The sequence below is a fragment of the Ceratotherium simum genome, chromosome 29 (assembly GCF_057802395.1).
Source record: "Ceratotherium simum simum isolate JZ-2026a chromosome 29, ASM5780239v1, whole genome shotgun sequence".
Lineage (NCBI taxonomy): Eukaryota > Metazoa > Chordata > Mammalia > Perissodactyla > Rhinocerotidae > Ceratotherium > Ceratotherium simum.
The window spans coordinates 23,769,776-23,785,809 of NC_141928.1; the positions used below are offsets into that span (position 1 = coordinate 23,769,776).

A 16,034-nucleotide genomic window follows, 5' to 3' on the forward strand; every position below is an offset into this window, starting at 1 on the left:
AAAAATGTATTGAATACTTTGCCTTTATAAAGGATGGGCAGGTGAAACCTTTATGGATGGTAGACAGTCTGAACTTCCTGGGGGACCTGGTTGGATCTGCATTTGGACTGACCTGGTTTCGGTTCTTCCTCTTAAGCCTGGTGAATGACCTCATCCTATTGCACTGCTGAAGCCTGGGTTGGAGAGGAACATCTAGATTGCTCTGTCACTTCCCTGTACTCCTGCCAGGCTGCTGACTCTCCTCATTCTCCCAGAAGTAGGGAGGAGGGGCAGATTAAGCTCAGCATTGCCTTATTTTCTGTTTCCATCACTTCCTTCGGCATAGGCCCTACTGTCCTCTCCCCTGGCTTTAGAAAGGCTGTTTCTTCCGGAAGTGGTTCTTCCATGAAACGTAGAACTGTATATTCATTACATGATGAATAAATATAATGAGCTGGACAGACAGAACAGCAAGAGCTGGATCAGTCAGTCAGGGATGGAAGGTCTTCTGGAAGAACCACTGTGACGGTCGCCCTAGGAGACGTTTGGTGTAAAAAAACCCACAATTTTTAAGTGTACAGTTTAGTAGCGTTAAGTACATTTACACTGTTATGCAACCAATCCCCAGAACTCTTTTCATTTTGTAAAACTGAAACTCTATAGCCATTAAACAACTGCCCATTCCTCCTCCCCCTAACAACCCCTGGCAACTACCTTTCTATTTTCTGTCTCTCTGAATTTGACTACATTAGTTCCCTCATGTAAGCAGAATCATATGGTATTTGTATTTTTGTGATTGTCCTATTTCATTTAGCACGATGTCCTCAAGGTTCATCTGTGTTGTAGCATGTGTCAGAATTTCCTTCCTTTTTAAGGCTGAATAATATTCCATTGTATGTATATACCACATTTTCTTTATCCATTCATCTGTGGATGGACGCTTGGGTTGCTTCTGTCTTTTGGCTATTGCAAATAATGCTGCTATGAACATGGGTGTACAAATATCTCTTTGCGTCTCTGCTTTCAATTTTTTGGGGGTATGTACCCAAAAGTAGAATTGTTGGATCATATGGTAATTCCATTTTTAATTTTTTTAAAGAACTGCCATAGTGTTTTCCATAGCAGCTGCCTCATTTTACATTCCCACTAACAGTGCATAACTGTTCCATTTTCTTCACGTCTTCTCCAATACTTGCTGTTTTCTGTTTTTAAAATGACCATCCTAATGGATGTGAGGTGGTATCTAATTGTGGTTTTGGTTTGCATTTCCCTGTTGATTAGTGATATCGAGCATCTTTTCATGTGCTGTTGACAATCTATATATATTCTTTGGAGAAATGGTTATTCAAGTCCTTTGCCCATTTTTGCATTATTTATTTCTTTGTTGAGTTTTAGGAGTTCTCCATATATTCTGGATATTAATCCCTAATGAGATATGCAATTTGCAAATATTGTTTCCCATTCTGTAGGTTGCCTTTTTATTCTGTTGAAGCGTCTTTTGGTGTACAGAAGTTCTTAATTTGATGAAGTCCAATTTGTCAATTTTTGCTTTTGTTGCCTGTACCTTTAGTGTCATATCCAAGAAACCATTGCCAAATCCAATTTCATGAAGCTTTTCCTCTATGTTTTCTTTAGGTCTTATATTTAGGTTTAATCCATTTGAGTTAATTTTTGTATATGGTGTTAGGTAAGGGTCCCACTTCATTCATTTGCATGTGATATCCAGTTTTCCCAGCACCACATGTTGAGAAGATTTCCTTTCCCTATTGAATGGTTTTGGCACCCTTGTCAAAAATCATTTGACCATATATGCAAGTGTTTATTTCTGGGCTCTGTATTCTATTCCATTGGTCTATATGTCTGTCTTTATTCCAGTACCACACTGTTTTGATTACTGTAGTTTTGTAGTAAAATTTGAAATTAGGAAGTGTGAATTTTCCAATTCTCTCATTGTGCTTTTTTGCTATTCCTTCTGTGTATCTGTCCCAATCAATAGCACCATCATGCTCCCAGTTGCTAAGACAGAAATCTAGGAATAATTCTTGTATCCTCCCTTTTTCTTATCTTCTTGTCTAGTCCATCATCAAACTGTGTCAATTCTATCACCTTGATGCTGTTTAAAATCAACCTTTCCTCTCCTTCTTCATTAGCACTGTTTAGCCTTTGACATCTCTTGGCTGAACATCGATTTTTTAATTCATCTTCCTGTCTCTTATTCTGCCTGTCTCTTTGCTCCATACTACTGCCAGAATGAGTTTTATAAAATGCAAATCTGATCAAGGCACTCCATTTTAATGGGCTCCCTTCTTCACCTGGCCCTGCCAATGTCTCTCATTTCATACACTTAGTTCCTTGGTACCTGCCTTGTTATTTGAGGGCCCCTTTCTTCTCCAATGTCTTGAAATATGTCCTTCACTGGTTATTCTTGCGTATTACTTTCCATTAAATGTACTTGATGCACTTAGCATCAAGGAAAAATGTAGTCACATTCAAACCCTTATGGCCATTTTAAGCTTTTCCCAGAATTTTTAATTTAAATATGTTTTTAAAATTTTTAATAAAATAAAACCAGAATGCCCAAGGTTGTTACTTGAAAGAGACTCTCCTATTGAAGTTGGAGGGATCTTTTTCTAACCCCTGCTATTCAGTTTCCTCGGGGGAATATTTTGCTGAGTTTTATCATAGACAGTTATCTCAGCATTCTTAGCAGACAAATATGCATATGATAACAGTGGGGGAGAAGAAGAAAAGTTATTTCACTTCAATGAGTTTGTGGGTCCCTTCTACCATGGATGAGCTTTCATACATATTCTTTTTCTTCTCTTCCTGGTTCTTGGCTACATTTTGGGTAACTGAGGTTTATGGGTAAATATCATCTAATAGGTGAAGTGTTATTATAGACCAGGACTTCTCATAACCTTGCCTATAACATGCATCACTGCTTATTGCTGAACCTAGATGTGACCTCAGAATCCTTTTCAACATAGTTCTCCAGGCAGTCAATGCCAGTGGCTTGGAGCTGGCAAAGGGAATGAAACTTATTGCCATTTCTGTTGTTTACCTGCAGTGTATGCTTTCTGAGATCTATTGGAAAGCTACAGAATTGATCCCTAGGGTCACTTCTGTCCCTGCTACCCATGCCAGTCCCTTGAACACTTGGTGATTGATCATATGGGTAAGTTATAAGATGTTAGAGCTAGATGAGACTTTAAAGATCTAGTCCAAATTAAGTGGTAAAACCCTGAAACTTGGAGGGCTAAAGTGTATTATTTAAACTGACATCATGTGCCACCTATTAAATGTGTTGCTGTGTTTTCCTTTGCAGATGAGAAGATACTCCTGTGCAGTTTGGGCTCAGGTGAAAGGTAAAACCATTTTCTGCCTAAGAATGCTGCCCTATTTCTCCTCTGTCCAATCTGTGGCATCAAGTGTATGTTAATGAGATTTCTTTTTAAATTGTCACAGGTGACAGAAACCCATCTCATACTAGCTTAAGCAAAAAGCCATAGCTAAAAATATGAGGGGGTGGGAGCTTATGTGATCAGAACCAGAGCAACATCATCAGGACTCCAGGAACTGGGGACCTGGGACTCGACACCATGAGTGGAACTCTCCCTTTCTGTCTCTTGTCTTTGCTCTCTGTTTCTAAGTGTGAGTTGGCCTCATTTTCTTCTACTGTAGCCCATGTGATGGGGAAAGATGGGCACCAACTGCCCCAGCTCAGCAACTTCAGTGGAAACAGAAAGTTTTTCAATTCAGGGAAAGAATCTTTTCTCCTAGGTTAAGTGACTATCCGTTGGATGAATCACTGTTAATAGGAGATGGGGTACTATGATCCGCATGCCTTGGGTTTTGGGCTTACTCGTATGGCTGATTGGGGGCAGATCAGTGTGATTGACAACCCCACCAGGGTTGCAGTGAGAGGGGGACATGACCCCCATCAGGAAGAGAGGCATAGAAAAACATGTTGGCAGATCAAAACAAAAAGCTACAACAGTCCACTACTTTCAACCATTTGGCTGCTGAGCATGTGCACACATACACACAGATACTATTAAGAAAAACACCCTCCATTAAGAAAGTGGAATTATCCTCCGTACAACCAAAAATGGAACCCTAGTGGAAGACAACTCGAAAGTGGGTCTGTTACTGCATCCAGCTCCAAGACCAGGATTCCTGGAATGATCCACTCCTCTTGATCAAATCCAGACATGTTTCTCATGATCCGTTCAGCAATCTGTGATGAAATGGCAAATTTAACCATTCTCAAACCACAGTATATAATATGAAAGAGAAAACTGGGAAACCACAAGAAGTACTTTGATTTAGAAAGGAGGAAAAGATAAAGTGCTGTGTAGTGGTCAGGGAGCCCATAACAATGACCACGTCCTGCTGGATGGGAAAAGCAAGTGTCTTCTGCTCTGGCAGCAGAATGGGTCACTTGGTCAGTCAGTTTGGCTGCCTTGGGCTCTGTCTGATGAGAGAGTACACTTGTTCATTTCCTCCAAAGCCGCACCTAAGAGATGCAGCGAGAAGGATCTCTGCTGAGTGCCACACAGCTTAAACCTTCTGCTTCTCACAGGCAGTTGTCCGGTATCCGGGTGGGGGAATTGCTTTAGGGATTGAGCAATCACAGGTCCTTGTTTGCCAGGCTGGGATTTCCCTGGCAGTACATTTCTTTAAACCAGCAGGCAGCCAGCCAGTGGATTTGATTCCCAGGAATTCCGTTAGTTTGTAGCTAATACCACAAATCTTGTCAAGTTTATGACCTTTGAATCTGGACCTTTTCCTTGTGGTTTAGGAATCCTAGCAACAGCCTGAGGAATTCTGCTCTTAGCCCAAATATCAGTTTAACCCCTTACATCCTGCCCTTTACCTCAGAGCAGCATAAAACAATAGGCTGGGATGGTGAGGAAGCACCCACATAACCCTGCTTCCAGGAAGATTCCAGTGGACAGCGCTTTACAATGGGGGATTTGTCACTCTGTCAATAGAGGGTACATAGCAGGAAATGTTTGGGAGGGACCCAGGGAATTAGGCTTCCTTCATTTGTCTGCTTATCCCCTAATCTTATTTTCCATCTTTTAATCTCTACTCACATCAACTTTAACAAGGGTAGAAGACATGGCTTTCCAACCGAGCAAGGCCTGTTACCTGACCATCAGCCATCTTGGATTGCGATTGCCAGTCAACGAGGGCCTCTCTCTCTCTTTCTCTTTTTTTTCAGCTTTCTTGAGATATAATCTACATATAACATTGTGTGAGTTTAAGGTGTACAATGTGATGATTTGTTACACATATATATTGCAAAATGGTTACCACAATAAGGTTAGTTAACACTTCCATCACCTCACATAATTACCATATATAAATATATATTGTTTTGTGTGTGAGAACGTTTAAGATCTACTCTCCTAGCAACTTTCAAGTAGACAATACAATATTGTTAACTATAGTCACCATGCTGTATGTTACATCCCCAGAACTTAGTTATCCTATAACTGGAAGTTTGTACCCTTTGACCAACATCTCCCCATTTCCCCTACCCCTCAGCCCCTGGTAACCACCATTCTACTCTCTATTTCTATCCGTTCAGCTTTGTAGATTCCACATATAAGTGAGATCATATAATATTTGTCTTTCTCTGTCTGACTCATTTCACTTAGCATAGTAAGTGAGGGCCTCTCTTAACAAAGATGTGTGCTGTTACATTTCTGCGTGGAGATAGGCTCAGCTCCCTTTCTTGGAGTTTAACGAAGCCCACAAGAAACAACCACACATTCCAACCTTTGGAAATTTTTCTGCCAGTCCATTCTCTAAAGCTTTAAGGATGGGAATGGATTTCCCACAAGGAAAAGAGGAGTGTTTATCAGAAGAATGGAGAAATGCAAGCATCCTGGCCAGGCACAGAAACAATAGCTTCCAGAACCCACTGCTTTCAGCAACTGTTTGGTATGATTAGTGAATACTCAAACTGGTGGAAGAAATGGCCAAAGAGCCAGCTGCAGTCATTCTCCTGTGATTAAGTTAACAGGAGGATTTTCCTTTGGAAATATCTAAGTGGCTCCTGGCGGTGCCTCCCTCACCCCTCAACTTAAGAACCAACATTGAAAGGGAGTTCCAACCTTTGAGTTCAAACCACTGGAAAGCTCTAGAGATAATAGAAAACCCGCTGTTATGTTGAAATTCTGAAGGCAGTTCTAGCATCTCTCGCTCTCTCTCTCTCTATATATCTATCTATGTGCAAAATTTACCTGTGTTGTGTACTCATCTCTTGCAAAAATGTTGGAAACTGCCATTTCAGAAAGTAATTTGGAGAGAACGAGCATCCAAATTAGTCTTGAAATTGTTCCAGTTCACTTCTACCAAACAACAGCCCCATTCTTGCCTTTGCCCAGTGACTAGTTATGCTATTTACCTTTTGCAAATTACCCCTAAAAGAGTTTTGTAATGATTACCAGGGAACCAGCAGTTGGTTTGATGGGAAATGCAGAGGCCTGGGCTTCCTTGCCCGAGCCTGCTACTAATCAGCCGAGTGTCTTTGAAATTGTATTTAACTTGGCTGGTTCTCCATTGCCTCTTCCTGAGGTCTCTGAGATCCCTTCCAGCCGCAAAATACTATGAATGTGTGATTTTTTTGAGTCATAAAGCAAGGTCATTTGATATATGTGAGGTGATGATAAACTAATCAGGAAACATTCTTCAGTCATACACATGAGACCTCTGAGTCATTAGTGACTACTCCTTTCTCTTTTACCCAGATTTTGCACCTTGGGCAGACCTCTCTGATTTTCATTTCTGTGTTCACTCCCTGAGCATTGGCTTTTATATCTGTAGCATGGACAACTGGCAAAGCCTCCTTTCTCACCTCCCATCACAAGTGTTCGGGGTTTCCCTGTTCATTCTAGCCTGCACACTACCACCTGACTCATATTTCTAAAGCGCAGCACTAATTTTATTATTTCCCCTGATGATTCTTCTATAGTTCTCCATTACTTTTTAGTCTGGTTTCCAAGGCCTCAGTTTGACACCAACATACCCTTCTAATTGCATCTCTCATTATTCTCTATTCAAACTGATGTGCCAGCTCTTCTCTGGATGTGGGCCTTGCTTTCTCTCCTTGTCTTTGCTCGTATGATTACTTGCTCACTTCCCCCTGGATTGCCCTATGCCCTTCCTCTCTGTTTATTACAATCTCTGTAATATTACATAATCTCTGTTTATTACAATTCCACCTGTTCTTCAAGGTTAAAATCAAATGCCACGTCATCTCTGAAGCATTTTTTATTTGCTCCACGGGCCAGGATCTCTCTCTCTCTCCCTCTCTGTAGCCATTCTGCCATACTTTAGAGCAATGCTTACACTTGTCTTTTCTTACTAGACTTCATACCCTTGAGGGAGAGCATTTGAAGAGCTGGAGCAGTGCCTGGCACACGTTAGGTGCTTAATCAGAATTTATAGAGTTGGGTTGAATGATTACCAGGGAACCAGCAGTACAGTGTGGTGAAAATGAAGCTAAGTAGGTGTAATACTTATCACATTAAATAAGCCAGAGGAGATTTACATCAAGATATAAGCCTAGGGTGAAGGCATATGTATGTATATGCTATATATATGTATGTATCTGTGTATTATGTATATGCTATATATACACACATACACACACATATACATACACATATACATACACACACACTCATTTTAAACCTTCATAATTGCATGTATATGTAAATGTATGTATATGTATGTTAATACATATAGTATGTGTATGCTATATATATGTATGTATATGCATATGTATATATATGTTATGTATACACACATACCACACATACGCATACACACACATACTCATTTTGTTATTATTATTATTATTATTATTATTTTTTTTTGTGAGGAAGATCAGCCCTGAGCTAACATCCATGCTAATCCTCCTCTTTTTGCTGAGGAAGACCGGCTCTGAGCTAACATCTATTGCCAATCCTCCTCCTTTTTTTCTTCCCAAAACGCCAGTAGATAGTTGTATGTCATAGTTGCACATCCTTCTAGTTGCTGTATGTGGGACGCGGCCTCAGTGTGGCCGGACAAGTGCGTCGGTGCGTGCTCAGGATCCGAACCCGGGCCACCAGCAGCGGAGCGCACACACTTAACCACTAAGCCACGGGGCCGGCCCACACATACTCATTTTAAACCTTCATAATTGTGGTAGGCAGAATTCTAAGATGGCCTCACAAATTTATGGCCCCTGGTGTATACCCCTCTTCTCTCAGTTATTCATTCAAAGGCTATTCTAGGTGTTGCTGTGAAAGGATTTGAAGAGTAATTAAGGTCCCAAATAGAGAGATTATCCAGATGGACCTGACCTAATCACATGAGCCCTTTAACTCTTGGTCTAGAGGTCAGGAGTAGGGGAAACTGGAGATTCAAAGGGAGAGATGGATTTGACATAAGGGTTTCTCCTGCTGGCTTTGAAGATGGAGGGGACCACATGGCAGGGATGCAGGCAGCCTGTAGGAGCTGAGCGGCCCCTGGCTGACACCCAGTAAGAAGATGGGGACCTCAGTCCTACAACTGCAAGGAACTGAATTTACCCCACAACCGGAATGAGCTTGGAAGCAGATTCTTCCCCAGAGCCTCCAGAGGGAAATGCAGCTCACCTGACACCTTAATTTCAGCCTTCTAAGACCCTGAGCAGAGGACCCAGTTACAATGTTTCTGAACTTCTGACCCACGGAACTGGGAGCTGATAAATGGGTGCCAGCTGCTAGGTTTATGGTGGTTTGTTTAGCTGCAATAGAAAAGGAACTCAATAATGTTGCTGATTCATTAGGCTTTACTTATCTCTAAATTAGTTTTCTACTTTGATCCTTTGCCATCTCCTGCTCTGCAGGGAATTCAAGTGAGGAGACCCTAGGATAGCAAAGAGAAATTGAACACACTAAATAAAAGTCACAGTGCTAATTATTTGTACCTTTTGGAGAACAGAATTGTTACTTTCAGGAAATGACCTTGCTGATGTAAATTCGTGAGAAAATGTCCACAGCCATAGGAAGTCCTCAAGCTGTCTCAAAGTCTGAGGGTAGGAATAGGGCCTTTCTAACTTGCTCTTGAGCACCTGTGATATTTTCATTAGTGAAAGGGTTAAAGATAAGCCCAGAGAAGCTCCATCACTCTTCCTGAGCACTCTACCTGTTCAGGGAGCCACCCTGAAGAGAATGGTGGAGTTTAAGCCTGAAAGATTTACTTTCTCCAGGAATGAGTCACTGAGAATCTGGGCTATAACACATGATTCACTCACTTGGGTTTCTAGAAAAATATTCTACAAGTGATTCAGAAGAAAAGTCAATATGATTTCATGGCATGAGAGCATGGAAGGGAGGGTAACCAGAGGATGGCAAAGCTCTAAAAAATGTACTTCAAATTGGCCAGTTGTGAACTTGGTCAGTAAGGAATTAATGAGGAAAGTCCCTCAAGAAGCCTGTGTGGCAACACCATGATTGGCTTCACTCTTGATTGGACTGACTCAGAGTTTCACAGAGTACATATACAAAGTAGACAAAAAGACATATAACCAGGAACTGTTCTACCAGCAAGAATCATGCCTGGAGCCCAAACCCAAGTCATGTTATGCAGAATAAATAAAGGTGATTTTCCAATACTTATGTCTAGAGTAAGGAACAGTCGGGCCCACTGCTTAGGGTGAATGATGTCCAGATGGTCAAGAGAAAGGTTCCTCAGCTCCTACTTTGCTTCTGTCCTGCTGGTTTGTCAGGGGATATTTGAAAGCAAGAGAAGAGCTAACTGCTCTATGTAAATTAAAGTCTTCTGACCTGGATTAAGCACATTCTAGCAGGTTCATACAGTTTGCAAATAAGAGGGATGAACCATTGCACGTGGTCTTTGAGAAATCTTGATGAAGAAGAGAAAAGTAGGAAGACTGGGGATGAGCAAAGAACATGGAACTTTGTACAAAGGAGATAGATTTTGCAAAGTGTAGATGAAGATGATGGCTTGAAGTCAAGGCCAGGCAAGATCGTCGAGAGATGGCTCTGTGTCTACCTGGTGGAAGAAGCCGAAGTTTCCAGCAGTCAGTAGATTAGGTCACATTTCTCTCCTTGCTTCTTGCACAGAGTCACTAATTGGTTAGGGAAATATAGGAGGCATAATGTACTTTGACTTCAGCCAACGCTTAACAATGCCCTGTGAACAATGTAGGGAAATGACGGCTGTGCATGAGCTTAGAAACTGGCTGGACGACTACTTGAAGCTTGCTTCTCAACGAGTTGATGTCAAATCCAGGAATATGCAGGACACGTGTCACTGTCTACAGTCATCTTCAGTTCAATGTTTTCATCAATCAATGATTAAAAATATACCATAGAGGATGAAACCATACAGGAAAAAATATAGAGAAAGCATGGATGATTAAAATTGGGAGGAATACTGAGTAGATTGGATGAAACAAGCAGTGAAGGAAAGTACTGGATTCTTTTCACTGTCTCCAATGCTGTATTTTCTCTTAAAAAAAAAACTTAGCAAATTTAGTGCACAAAAATGGCCTCTCAATGTTTTAATTAGCATTTTTATTACTTGTAAGAGAGCAGTTGGTCAAAGGTTTATTAATCGTCTGTAATCATGTTTTATATGTGATTTACCTTTTCATAGAATTTGCTCATTTTGCTATTGAGGTATTTGTCTTTTCCTTATTAATTTGTAACACTCTCTCTATGTTAACTCCTTGCATATTAATTATTCTAAATATTTTGCCCAGTTTTCCATTTGCCCTTTAAGCTTGCTTGTGATACTTTTTGGTATACAGAACTGTATGATTTTTAATATAGTTGGATCTCTCATTCTCCTAAGGTTTCTGTATTAATAATTATGCTTAGAAAATTCTTGCTTTAATATTTGGTGAATATTCACTTATATTTTGTCTAATTTTTTTAGGTTTCAATTTAAGTCTTTAATCCAGCTGGATTTTATTTTGGTACATAGTATAACTAGTGATCAAAGTTACTTTGTTCTAAATGGTTAGCCAATTTTCTCAACACTAGTTATGAGTAATGTATCATTTCCACAATGGTTTGAAACAAAACAATAACTAACAATAGCTACCATAGGCCAATTGCTTACTGTGTGCTGGGCACAGTTCTAACATGTATTAACTCATTTATTTCTCACAATAACTCTATAAGGTGGGTACTATTGTTATCATTCCCATGTTATTATATCATCCCTCAGTGGGAAACTGAGGCACAGAATGGCTGAATAACTCACCCTAAATCACAGTTAGGAAGCAGTGGTGTTCAAATACAGACTTGGACAACTTGACTCCAGTATTCAAGCTCTGAGATTATTTGATATACCCATGTCTATTTTGAGGCTTTCTATTTTGTTCCAATGTATTCATTCCTATGCTGCTACTGCACTGTTTTAATATCTAGTAATTCAAGTCACTTCCCCAATTTTTTTCTTTACTAATTTCTAATTTAACCACAGCTGCTCCTTCCATTTTATAATATAGCTTCTTAAAATACCAAGCCCTTTTTCTTCGGAATATTAAAAGTAGCCAAACAATATAAGCCATGTTTTTCTGGAAAGTCTCTTGACAACACTTCCTGAGGTAATAGGTTTTGCAGGGCTCTTTAGCAAGAGGTGTATTCCACGGCTGCTTTTGCTGGCGCCAGCTGTCCTCTAGAGTCTCCAATAAAACAAACTGCTCTTAACCCGGCTGTAGAGATATGAGCAGTGCTGATCAATAGAACTTTCTGCAATGATGGAAAGATGTTAAAGCTGTGCTATCCAATATGGTAGCCGCTAGCCACACGTGGCTGCTGAGCACTTGCAGTGTGCTTGAAATTGAGCACTTGAAATAGTATGACTGAGAAACTGAATTTTTAGATTTAATTTAATTTAGATGTAAATAGCCACATTGTGGCTAGTGGCTACCGTATTGGATAGCTTAGATTAGATGATGAAATAGTTAAGTAGCTTGAATTGTTCTCAAGTGTGCCTTATTCACTGCCAGGAAAACAAGTCATGTACATTTTGAGGGTCTCAAGTCCGGGGGCTACAATTTTTCCCCTCAAGCCTCTCCTCTCTTACAGTAACAGATCTTTGCTTTTGCTGTTTCCAGCTCTTCCAAGGCAGGGCTGGATTACCCAAGGGGCAGACGAAGCACATCCCTGGGGCATTGGTAAAAGGATGGTACAGAAAAAGGAAATACTTTGATATCCCAACAATGACAACCGCAACAAATCATCTGGCAAAATTTGGACTTGGGTGCACTTCCTTACACTTATTCTATGGCTTGGTGATATTTTTATTTTTAATTCTATACATGCAGAGTCAGCCCCCAAGATCTTTTCAATGTCTGTTGGCACGATTGCATACAGAATTTTGTTCTTCCAGAGAGGAACTTGAACTACTGCAGCCTGAGCCCCCATCATCATCAGCTTGTGCAGGAAATGTCTGGGCTTGCACCCCTGACTTCTGTGGGGGAACATGGCCTGCTCTGCTGCAGACAGAGCTGGATGCATCTGCACTGGAAAAGCACAATGCTGTGGTCAAAAGCAAAGACTGGAGCCAGACAGCTTGAGTCTGAATCCTGGCTCTTTCATTTACAAGCTGGGTGACCTTGGGCAAGTTGCTTTACCACTCCCTGCCTCAGTTCCTCGTCTGTAAAATGGGAATAATAATAGTCGTCAGGGTACTATTGTTATACTGGGTACTATTATTATAATACCTGGTACTATGATGATGGTACCCACTGGGTGGTTGGGAGAGGTAATTAGAACCGTGTCTGGCACATAGTAAGCGCTAAATAAGTGTTTGCAAATTAAGATGAGAACTTTAGAACATGATGCTCTGATCCAGTCACTTGGCCCAAATGTGCAACTCAAATGTGGGTGTTTTTCAGTTTATAACCAGGGATCTCCCTGGAGTTGGCATGTGATGCACCCCAAATAGAACATATGTATGTCTTTCAAAGAGCTTTTACATCAATTTTCTTATTTTATCCTCACGGCAACCTGCTAAGCGGAGCAGGGAGGTACCACCCTCGTTGATGTGTAGGGAAAATGACAGATGACTATCCAACAGAGAGGATTTGTTTGCTCTATTTGACCACTGTGCTAACTATCATTTTTGGAGCAAAAATCCAAGTGATGTCAGAATGACTTCTTCCTTAATACAAAGGAAAACTGCCCATGAAAATCTATCAGTGTCATTGACTCGGGAGAGGACTAACAGAAGCACCACAGTGTGATGTATTTGTAAGCTCAACAAGATCAGCCTTTTTATCCCTTGTAACTTGAATGTGCCCTGGTTTTACATTTCCTTTTCAGAAATACCCTGGAACTGTGTTTTCTTGAGGCCCTCCATCTTCAGGGCCAACTCAGGGGGCAGAGAGGCTCTCTGGGCTTTCTTAGGCTGGTTTGTTAAATGGGCCCAAGCTCTGGGGTAAAATGGAGTGAGCACAGGTGGGTGTGCACCTTCTGGGAGGGCCGTGAGTCCACGTGCTGTGGGCTTAGTGTGTGGTTTTGTCCCGCAGATTCTTCACTCACGCTAGAGCAGATGGTGGGCGTTGGGCTGGGCTCCGTGGCTGCTGTGATTGTTCTCGCATTCCTCTCCTTCTCAGCAGTGTGGTATGTGAGACTGTCATTTTTGAGAAATGAATGGAATGGAGGGAGGTTGGGGTTGGTGTCATGGAGAACAGCTGGGATTGAGGAGGGTCAAAGGAGATGTAGGTAGAGGTTGTCCTGGGCTCAGCAGACACTCGGCAGGTGAAAGGCATGAGTGACTCTGCACCTCAGGGTGGAGAGGGGGATGCCCTCCTGGCCCAGGAAAAGAGCAGGGCTGGTGATGGCTGCCCTGGCTGCTCACAGAGTGATGGCTGATCTCCAGGCTGCTTCCCGTGAGTGTGCATGAGCTGCACACAGGGAGGCGCCATGGGAAAACCAAAGTGTGTCAGTGGACTCTCTTTTCCTCCTCTATGTCTAGACTGCAGATGGGCGCTACGTGAGAAGGATGCACTGCTGCTGGGACAGATGTTATGACAGCTTCTCAGGTGCCTGCACAGAGGCCCCATGTGGCTTCCATCCAAGTGTGTATGTGAACCTGAAACTTTCCCCATTTCCAGCTTGGCCCCATTCTTGGATTCAAGATGGTGACTATCGCTATGGAATCCCCTAAAAGGAAGAAACTCAGGAATTGCTGACGACGTCCCTGCTACACGACCAGTTCTGTGTCTATGAACTTGAGACTCCTGATGTACAATGTGATATTGACCACAGGCTACAGATCACATGGGCTGGGCCCATGACTTCCTCTGAGTGATGCCTGAGAGTCAGCTCCTCTAGACACTGAATGCAAGAGAGTGTCTGCATCTTCCTTTATAGCATCTCTGTGAATTATTTCAGAACCCATTCTTTTACAATAAGCAATGAAATGGACTTAAGTTTGGGCTAGAATTTGACTTGATGAAGGCAGTCATCAAAAAGGATAGAGACCATTGAAGTAGGAAAACTTGTCAAACACTTTAAAAGCAGCTTTTTATTTTTTCTTACAATTAATTGACATATAATTAGAAGGGGTGCTAGCTTGGCTACTCTGATAAGCTCCCTGCAATGTCCGTTAGGCGGCATTGCTTTGATGCAGTTCCATTTGTCTTATATGTATTCAAAAGCCGTAAGTCTTCATTCCAGTAAAAATATTCTGTTACATTAGACAGTTCTTGTCTTCTACATGAATGTTTATAGCAGCCTTGGTTATTGTTTTTATTACTGAGCGTCTCCTAAAAATGCTCTGTGCCTCCCTTTAGATTCAGTGGTCGTGTAGTGACAATGGGTTGAAATGATATCAGGCCCATGGCCGGAGCCCATGTGTTTACAGGGAAGGGGCATCAATGTGGGTGACATGATCATCCCTTTCATCTACAGCCTGAGTGACTGGGACTGTTATCATGAACCATGGCACATTAGATGTAAGCAGCTCTGGGCCTACTATTAACACGTGGAATTTATAGAAGGTGTGTATTAGGTTTAACTTTTAAAGCCTGAATCAGTATTCTTTAACTTTCCCCCCTAACCGACAGTGTAACTCCAAGTTCAGTGAGAACTTGTAAGAAATGAATGGAGAAGAAAGCCAGAAGCTTGTGGCTTCTCCAAGTAGCAGTGGTATCTCCTTCTTCTTCTCCCTCCCTTTCTAGGCCTGGAGAAGATAAAGCATGGGGGAAGAAGAAGGGGGCCAGTTATATTGCACAACCTCAGGGGACAGCATATGTGAACGTGGTCCCGGAATTGGGCAACAGGGCGGTCCTGAGGAAAAGGGAAAATCTTTCCAACATGGTGGGCTGGCGTTTCTCCACTGGCTTACTGGGCGTTAGTGAGGGACAGATCTGAGTAGCCTGGGCTTGTGGGCAGATGAGGAGACAGTAGGAACAATAGGAACAGGTGGAAACTGTCTATGAAGCTGCTCCACTCTGGGGGATCCGGCGCAAAGAATATCCACTCAAATGGGAAGAGGCAGGGAGAGGGAGGTGATATCCTGACACTTGGGTAGTCCATGCCATTATTAGGCAGTATTAGGAATAATTGTCCTTGGGCTGGCCCCGTGGCTTAGTGGTTAAGTGCGCGCGCTCCGCTACTGGCGCCCCGGGGTTCGGATCCCGGCGCGCACCGATGCACCGCTTCTCCGGCCATGCTGAGACCGCGTCCCACGTACAGCAACTAGAAGGATGTGCAACTATGACATACAACTATCTACTGGGGCTTTGGGGGGACAAAAAAAAAGGAATAATTGTCCTTGGTCCTCTGAGGTAGTACTTTGGCCTATATCTTAGGATCAACGTTTAGAACCCTTCCTGCTCTCATCTTAGATGAATGATAGAGTAGAACTCTCAATAGAATAATACAAATAGCTTTCAATTTTAATTTTTATATGCAACAATTCAAACTCATACTATTTTCACATCTCTTGAATTAAATTTAGAATCATTGCAAATTATTGTGGTTAGTATAGGGTAGGGTCTCGGATGAGTAAGGATTTTCCTCAAA

General features: G+C 41.8%; 1 protein-coding gene across 4 annotated transcripts in view; it reads left to right on the forward strand.

The window, feature by feature from the left end:
- SUSD1 (sushi domain containing 1) overlaps nt 1–14,709 on the forward strand; it is a 116,017-nt gene extending 101,308 nt beyond the window's left edge. For 3 of the 4 annotated variants that reach the window (XM_087419303.1, XM_087419304.1, XM_087419306.1), the window contains exons 15-17: nt 3,305–3,344; nt 13,532–13,625; nt 13,981–14,709. In XM_087419303.1, coding sequence (XP_087275429.1) covers nt 3,305–3,344; nt 13,532–13,625; nt 13,981 — 135 coding nt within the window. In that variant the 3' untranslated portion in view covers nt 13,982–14,709. The remainder of the gene's footprint in view (nt 1–3,304; nt 3,345–13,531; nt 13,626–13,980) is intronic. The other variant, XM_087419305.1, reaches the window with a different exon arrangement.
- The last annotated feature ends 1,325 nt before the right edge of the window (nt 14,710–16,034 follow it).